This window comes from Atta cephalotes (genome assembly GCF_000143395.1).
Source record: "Atta cephalotes unplaced genomic scaffold scaffold00008, whole genome shotgun sequence".
NCBI lineage: Eukaryota > Metazoa > Arthropoda > Insecta > Hymenoptera > Formicidae > Atta > Atta cephalotes.
In genome coordinates, this window is record NW_012130072.1 from 3212631 (window position 1) to 3222555 (window position 9925).

The 9925-nt window shown below is 25.9% G+C and overlaps 1 protein-coding gene across 1 annotated transcript in view; it reads right to left on the minus strand.

Annotated features, from left to right (window-relative positions):
• Positions 1–9018: 9018 nt before the first annotated feature.
• LOC105627193 overlaps positions 9019–9925 on the minus strand; it is a 3236-nt gene continuing 2329 nt past the window's right edge. Inside the window, exon 3 of the mRNA XM_012208480.1 lies at positions 9019–9321. Within this exon, the coding sequence (XP_012063870.1) occupies positions 9105–9321 (217 nt within the window). The 3' untranslated portion in view covers positions 9019–9104. The remainder of the gene's footprint in view (positions 9322–9925) is intronic.

Below are 9925 nucleotides of genomic sequence, written 5' to 3' on the forward strand. Positions count from 1 at the left end.
TTTGATAGGGATTGAGATTAAAATAACAAGAAAAATGTTCATATTTTTTTTGCGTAGATGTAAGAAAAATATTCTTTTAATACATGAAATAAATTTTGCGTATCGAAGGCTGATGCAATTGAATAATTAATATGCAAAACAAATAGTTACACGATTATTATTTTTAATAGTCTACACTGGTAGATACTGGTACATATAAATAGACATGATTAAACGAGAATATAAATATTTCGTATTATCATATGATATGAGATTACATCATATCATTCAAGCTAGTATTTAAGCAACGACATATATGACTTACGACATATATGACTTATTATTGTAAAATCATCCACGTGCAAAGCATTAGCCTATTATTACATTTTGCATAATGAGAATTCCTTTTCTTTTATCATATTTCAGGTATAAATAGAATCGAAGAAATAAGTAGAATATATGAGTAAGATTAATAGAAGATAAAGAGATCTATTATACGTATTTAATTAAAGCGCCACATGAATTTGTACACTCTTGAACCATATTCCCGCTAGATGTTTTATATTAAATTATTTATTTATTTTGTGATTTAGTTTTTTTATAAATATTGTATAAGAATAAACAAAAATTTAATAAATAATTAATAGCGACATTATATTAATATTATATTTTTTATATAACAACGTAAATGTAATATACGTTGTATGTAATAATTATATTGTTAAATAGGAAATTGTAATATTGTTGTAATGTTACCGTTAGTTATTATTTACATGGAAATAACTTAATATAGAATTTAGTAGGACTCGATATAATATATTGAATGTCTCTTTTTCTTTTTTTGTTATTTAATAATTTTATTTTTAACTAATCACTAACATATTACACGTTTCTTCTATTGAACGACTTCCGCATTCCTGTATTACATGCAATGAATTCAAAAATATTCAAACAACAAATCGGCAATTTTTTTTAATTGGCTCGATAATTTTCTATCTATTTTTATTATGTTGATATCATTTTAATCTGCTTACAATAAAGCTATCTAAAAATATATTTTTTAAAGAAAAGAAAGACAGATAAAGATCAGAATTTTTCGAATTTCTTCTCGAAAAGATCATCATATTGAATATATGATCTGACTGAAATCTGTAATAGCTCTTTATTTGAGATTTTCTATGGTTTTTTAAATAGTAGGTAAATAGTCAGGTAGCTGTATTCCTGCATTTCTATCTGGATATCCACATCTTATATGAATGAAAAAAAACTGATGCTGTTGGAAAATTCTACTGCTGGAAAATTTAATTTTTTGCAAAGTTCTATTGCACTGGTATGGCGTGAAAAAAAATTCTCGGCTGATATAACGCCAATTATCTTGGTTTGCAATCAAAAACCGCGATTTGATATAATGACATGTAAATGATATATAATATAAATGTAGAATGGTAGCTTAAAATTTTTTCCAACAATTAATTTTTGATGCGAGTTAGTTGTTAAATTCATGATTTCTCTCTTCTCTTATACATTGATTATGTTTAGCAGAGAAAAAAAAGCAGAGAGAAAAACTGATCAATTTTCTCTGTTGCAAATGCAGTCATTCTTTCTTTTTTAATACATGGAGACAAATTTGTAGAAATACTTTATCATTCGACTACACGGAGAGAATTTTCTTTTAAAATTTACCCTGAAAATATGGTAGTTATAGTAAAATACAATACTTTGAACATTTTTACCATGCACACTTTAGTAAAATTGATCAAACTTATTTTATACTTTATTGAAGTTTTATTAATGAATGAGAGAGATTTAAAATTTTTTGAAATACTCACAACATATTTTCAAGGTAAATTCTAGGAGAAAAAATTCTCTCTGTATACGTCTCGCGAATGAAAACAACATGAGCAACAGCGACACGTGGCTTTACTCTCATTAAAGATGACTAATCAAGTTTTATTATTAAAAAAAAACCAGTATGACTCAATGAAAATCACTACAGAATTCTTTGCATGTTTTTGCAAACAAATGAATAATAGAAGGATAGTAATCGTCAAGATATGATTGAATGGATTTATAAATATTTTTCTAAAAATATAATTTTTTATAAATATAATCTTCGTATTAATTAACTAAAACATAAACTTTTGAGGCTTTTACGGAATTTTCTTCAGAGAAAGCAATGGGTTATTATCGTGATTTATTGCTAATTGAGTCACGACACGATGACAACTTGCAACCTTTTTTTAGCATCTCTAAATACAACATATTATTCTTGCTCGAAACTTATCGATAATTAGATATATCTAAATATTAAAATTTGTATAACATTTAATCTTTTATGACAAACGATTTAGAATAGATGTGTGGAGATTTAATATAAAGAAAGATAACATATAAATAAGCTTAATTTGTTTATACAATATTTCTTCACTGATTGTCAGAGAAAAGTGTTTAATATATTTATGAATATATAATTACATGAAAATAATTATAATTAAAATACATCATATAATCATGGTTCAATAATAAAAATTAAAAATAAAAGTTTAGAAAAGCAATGAACCAAAAAACAGTAATGTAAATAAAGAAAGCAAATATAATTATCATGATCTAAAGCAAATAAGATGTTTCTTCGCAATATTGCTTCCAAATTTTATATTCTTTTGCCAATGTTCGAATTAAATATTCTTGGTAGAAGTAATTTTGTATTAATACAAATATGGAAGTTTTTTTTTATCAGTGAACGCTATAACATTTTAATTATAAAGTAACTGACTATAAGTTCTAATTTATATATATTAATGTACAGACAGATTTTCATTGTTTCATACACAATATCATTGTACTTATTGCATTTTCCCTTTAGATATTATGTTATTGTAATGTTTTGTTCTCACTATTTTTATTAGATTTTAACATGAATTTTAATTTACGATGCTTGTGAATTTTTTGCGCACTTTGACACCGATATGGACTTTTATGATCTTGACTTCTAACTTATATTGTTGCGGACGTAATATCAGATCCACGATAACAGGATGCGATTTTATAGATGGCTATTTATTTTTTGTTTTTTTGTATTATTTTATTGGTTGATCCGTTTAATTTCAGTGCATTAATTTGTTATATTAAAATTTGTTTTATATGTAAACTTAAGGATGACCCGATCAGGCTCGAAACAACGTTATTTGTTATTTGCTTTAGATCATGATTAATTATATATTTCTTCTTTTTACATTGTTTTTTGATTTATAATCTTTCTAAACTTTTATTTTTAATTATATTTTTATTAGTAAAGAGTTCCATTTATATATATATATATATAAAATTATTATATAAAAATTATTACTGCTATATAATGTTACTAATAATAATTATATTTATAGTTCTATATTCATAATATATATCAAAAAAATATAGGGTTCTCAATAATAATATAATTATTTACAAAGCAACTATATTAGATGAACTTTTGAAAAAATTCATTCAAATATAATTGAAACTCATAAATTTTAAGCAGAATAGCATCGAAAATGATGCTGCACATAGAACTCCAGATGTATTTTACATCAAATTAGCTTTGAGATATCGTTATTTTTAGTTTTTTTTTTAATTTGCTGACATATTCTACAGATAAAAATACGAGATACAGATATAAGTATGAGTTTTGCGAAAAAAAATTTAGATTTTTTGTGAATAACTTCACATTAAAATGTTTTTTCGCGAAACTCGTATTTCGTATTTTTATCTGTAGAATATATCAACAAATTTTTAAAAAATTGAAAATGAAAATTGAAAATTTCAAAGATGTCCGGACATGGAATGCTTTTCCAATGAGATTATGTGTGACCTTCATTTCATTCTGTTTTATTACATTATTATTTATATAACTTTATTTATTGGCATAAATACTATATCCGACGTTTATCATCGATTTAGCATCGCTAAAAATGCAAGCACTGTTACTCGATAACATTTACGATTATCTCATAATTTTTAAATAAGATCACTAAAAAATATCATATAACTCCAACTCATTAAATAAAATTGTTATCTTTAAAAAGATAAGAAAATTGTGCGTATGACGATCAATGTGTCAGTTGTGTAATCTATGTAAAGCTAAATACCGACTCACTTAAAACAACTCTACCTAAATAACAAATAAATTATTCGTATATTAATATCATTTATATCAAATGTACAGGTCTAAATACAATTGTCTCTTTATATATAATAAAAGATTTAAATATAAAATTTATTCTAATAATGAGATCTTGTACATCTTACACTGGTTATACTGTCCAAAACCTTTTTTTACGATCAATATAAATAATAATTTTGCTTGTTGAATCATTATCAAATCCATTATCAAAATTTGTATTTAATCATTACACTAAATCTAAAGCAATTCACAAAATACAATATGGAAAATTATAATCTTAAATCACATTACAGATTACGATTTTTCTGCTATATTATATTTTTGTCAATTTTATTGCTTTTTAATTTAGTATAATTCGACTATTATATTATGTAGGTATAAAAGCATATTTTACTTTCTACATAATATATTAAGATGAACAAAAAGTCTTTTTACATATATTACATGGGAAAAAAGCTATTTTCAAATTGTTGTATTTTGAAAAACGAAAAACCAAATCAAAATAAAAATTCATTTTAAAGCTAATATTGATATTTTCGCATTAATAAAATTTAGAAAAATATTTGTTGCCGATATTACAATGTGATGAAAATCATAATTTTTTGTCTCTTATTTGCCATTTTTCTCAAAATTCTTAAACAAATTTCAGTTAATGGATTCGTATTCTACAAATAAAAATATCAGAATTAATTATATTCATATTCATGAAAAAAGGATCGGTTAGAATTGTCCGTCATCATCGTCACTATCACATTTAGTGTTGAAACATATTATAGGAAGAAACGAGATACTTCCTTCCCGTATTACGTATCGATTTACGGACATTTGACAACGACCAGTCCAGACCGAGCAGCAGCAGCGGCGGAATGTCTTAAGAACGCACTAACGCAGTCGAATTTATTTGTAGTCGACTTGAAAAGTGAGGATGTTAAGTGGATTCAGGAGCCAGAATTCCGATACGTATATAATCTTGACATTGAACTTCACAAGGCAACCAGTCGATCCATGAGATATAATCAGAGGCGTAGTAAGAAGTTGAAACTGGCCCATGTCAGCGGGTGTGCGCCCCTGGCATGGGCCAGTTTCGTCAACCCCTCACTATGCCTCTGATTATATCTCATGGATCGATTGATCGTGAAGGTCAATATCAAGGTTATATACGTGTCGTTTTGGCTCCTCATGATCGTAAAGCATTTTTTATCAGTAACTGTGGCATCTTGTGAACGCTGTTTTAGCAAGCTTAAATTGAAAAAATTATCTCCATTCTTCGATGAATCAAGGAATATTAATCAGTTTTTGTTTTATTATCAATTGAAAATAAAGTGACAATTCTGACAAATTAATCTGGATGACATAATTAATAAATTCGCTGTAGTCAAAGCGAGAAATTTTAACATTTTTGAAACATAGGTAACTTTAAAAAAAAATTTAAAAAGTAATAAAATATTTATACTTTCTAATATATTAATGTTTAAATGTATAGATTAGAAGACATTTATCTTGCATCTTGCATCATAGTACAGTAAAGTTATAATTATTGTAGGAAAGATTTTTCTCGGGAAAGGGAGGCGCCAATATATTAGATGTAGTAAAAAGAAATCCATTATTTTTGCATAAAATTGAATGGAAAAATAATGGATTTTTTTTTACTACACCTAATATTTCCTTGCTGGAAGGGCGCAACAAACTCTCGCTACATCTTTGGATATCCCGGCAATTTATTATTTCGTGCATGCCTCTTTCTATCGGATAATATGAATTGCTTCCGTCAGAGATTCTGTGATGAGATTATATCTTCGACCACGGTCTAACTGCATTAGCGTTAGTTTTTATACGAATGCGAACGACTCGAGCGATTCTATATTTGAAAGATCAAGCCTATATATTTTTTTACTTTTAAAGACTTGAGCTTAAATAATCGATCCTTGAGAAAACCATTCTATCTATAATAAAAATACAATTGATCTTGTAACTTTAATTTTTTACTTCTTAATATTTTAAGCATAAAAATAGTTGCGCATTACATGTATATTATTAACCCTTAGTACATACTTTAGTTTTTGGCACCCTTCATATACATGTTTGATTTTCGTGTTCTGGATTAATTTTCATCATTTTTACAAATATAAATAAATTATTAAACTCTAAAGATGTCAAAATGTATGTAAAAATTGTTTAATAATTTATATATACTTGTAAAAATGATGAAAATTAATCCAGGATACGAATGACCGAACGTGTGTATTAAATTAAATTATATATTATAGTTTCTCTATTTGTGCAATTATATGTATATTCATGACAAATTATAGATAAATTGTTATAATTAAATTTAGTTAACGAAATGAGAAAAATGCACTGTTTTATGTAAAAATCTAAAACTTTAAAACAAAATTGTTTAAAGACAAAATATAGTTCAATATCTTAAAATTGATATTCTTAATTATAAAAAAGAAATAGTTCAAGTGTCAGCTGTCCAAAAAGTTTAGTTATCGAATAACTTGAAAATGATATTTTTTTTAATATGCATGAATGGCTACATTGAAGATGTATTGCATTTACATTTTAAACAATGCATTTTATTGCTATTGTGTTGAAAAAAACTTATAATTTATTAAGAAAATATTCTTTATAACATTATAGACATAACATAATACATAATATTACTGACAACATTTAAAACAAGGGTACCAAAAATCGTGTTTATTAAGAGCTAATATGTTGTTTTAAAGTTAAATTCTTTTTTTAATAATTCACGAAATATTTCCGCAATACAACCAAGAATTAGTTGAAAATAAAGAAAAAAAAATAAAAATTTTTTAATTACAAAAAATGTACACCCTGTACACACGTTAGGTCATTTGTGATCCAGAGGTGAACTTCAGAATTATAAGTCCGATTTACATAAGATGCAGAACACTGATCGCAGATAGCAAGTAAAATGTATTTTAAATTGTAATAGATCGCAGACCGCAATACGTAAAACGCAAGACGCGAAAGTTGAAGTTCACTCAACTTTCTGCGTTCTGATTTCTGTGTCCTATAACCATATTATAAGTACATTAGAGGTTAATTTCTAATTTTGTGACTTGCGACGCACGTTTTGCATCTTATGTAGATATTTCGGACTTTTATACCAATTAAAGAATACGCATGAATTGAGATCGGTAATGCACAAAACTTGTTCTCTAAATGCCAAACTTTGTTTAGGAATAGAAAAAAGACCGGTATTTGACCAGGTGCTCTTACAATTAGTAGGGTAACTGTAGGTAATTCGCCAGTTATTCTACTGCTATTCGTTGTGTTTAACATAATAATACCGAGCAGTGTATGCGTTAGTAAAATTATTTATACTCGTGTGCTTAACGTGTTGCATAAGTATCAAGAATTTTCTGGCAACAGTTTTTATGAGGTAAATACCCAGCAAACGAAAATGGATTGAAATGGATTGGAAATTTTCAATCCATCTGAATTCGTATTTTATTAAATTCATAAAAATGAATTGGATTCCATATAAATATTTTTATATATATAAAAGTTTAAATACATTAAAATAGTAATTATATGAAATTCTATAGTTATTATTTTAAAACTTTTATACAAAAATATACGCTATATAATAAAGAAAAAGTATTAATATAAAATATACGTGTAATATAAAATAAAAAGAATTAATGTAATTAATGTAATTAAAATATTAATTAAAAATAAGTAATTTATATAAGTAACATTTATTGTACATATTTAATTCTTCTTATGTTTCTTTTAACTATTAAATGAAGACGAATCTCATGATATATTTTTACAGTACAACTTTTTTTTAACTCAATTGAATTAAAATAAAAAATTTTGTATTCTAAATATTTCTAAATAAAATAGCATTCATAATGCATTTTTAAATGAAACAGATTTTCTATTCACAATTTTGAATTGAATAGTATTCATAGTCTCATTTTAAAAGGAAAATTTTTTTTTATATTCAACTGGATTAAAAAATTGCATTTCCTATTCAGAATTCTAAATTTAGCAGTATTTCATGCACAGAAATGGCTGATATTATTTTTAGATATCAACTAGATTGAAAAACTGCATTTTCATCAGAATTTTAAATTAAGTATTCAGGATTGAAAAACATTCATTTTAACATTCGTGAATCAATATTTCTATAAATCTGAATCCATTTCAATTCATTTCAATTCATTCTCGTTTGCTGGGATAGATTCTTGACAGTCACAAACTGATTTGAAAATATGTAGGACCAAAGCCCTATATTTTCAAATTTATACTTTATTTTCTTTAGAAATTAATCATATGTATATATAACTTAAATAATTACTTAAAAATTTAATTTCGCTAAGTGTGGCATATTCATCCCACTTAAAATATACCCTATTAATTATCCTATTTAAAAAAAAAGAAATGCGCAGGATATGAATAACCCAATGGTATGTATTAAGGGTTAATATATGTAATTTATAATTATAATAGAAATAATTAGTAAAAAAAATTATAAAAACTACTACAATGAGAAATATAGATATACATTTTTATAGATATACATAATTATATTAATATATAATTACTTTTTATTAATTTAAAAATTTTTTTAACTTGGTTAATTTTTTTGACATTATGCGTCGATTATATATTTTATTTGTTATTAAGTTCACTGTGCATTAGAAATCAATGTTTTATGCTAAATTTGATAAAACTAAATAATTTCAAAATTTATATAGAAGCTTACTTATAAGAAGTATTTTTAACTCACTGATGACCAATTTATTTTAAATAATCATTTATGAGTCATCATTTTTTTTATCAGATGCACTTTATTTTCACTCACATATGCATATAAATCATCGCCAATGATAAACTTCAGATTTATTATTTATTTTTAATTAAGATTTATTATTTATTTTGCTGCAAATGATAAAAAAATGATAAATATACACGATGTGCAATGGCTTTATTTCTGCGCTAAGCTCTTCAGGAGGGCGCGATAATCATCGTTGCAACAACAGTTGGCAATCAAGCGGTGCTCCCTGCAGCTGTTGGCATGCAGGAATCGACAATCTGCTAATTTACATTGGTAAGGTAAATCGTAATGATCGGTACAGCAGCAGGCGTCGTGGAACAATTTCTCGCCGCAATAAGGATAAATCGAACTATCGCATAGAGGACATCTGCAATGAAAGTATAAAATTAAAATATGAATTTTGTTTAATCCGAGAACAATTATCTAGTTTTTTATTACATAATCCATCTCTATGAAATTGATTTTTATATCTTAATTCATAAATTATTATTACTAATATATTGCATTATTATTGATTAGTCTACAATTTATTAGTATTTTGTATAAGTATAAACAGATTTACCGATAGATTTTCTAGTAATATAAAAAAATAGATAAAGTAGGTATTATTGATTGATTATTGATCAATAAAAAAAAACTACTGTGAAAGAAAAAGAGAGAGAGAGAGACTGATCTTTGTTTTCTTGTTGCTGTCAAAATTAACTCAGATGACATTTCCACGTTAATTGCTTTTTTGATGCATATATGTATAAAGATATATATGTATATGACACACACACACACACACACACACACACACACACACACACACACACACACACACACACACACACACACACACACACACACACACACACACACACACACACACACACACACACACACACACTACACTACACACACACACAACACTACAACGACAACACGACACACGACTAACTGACCTACACTAACTACAACTACTAACCACT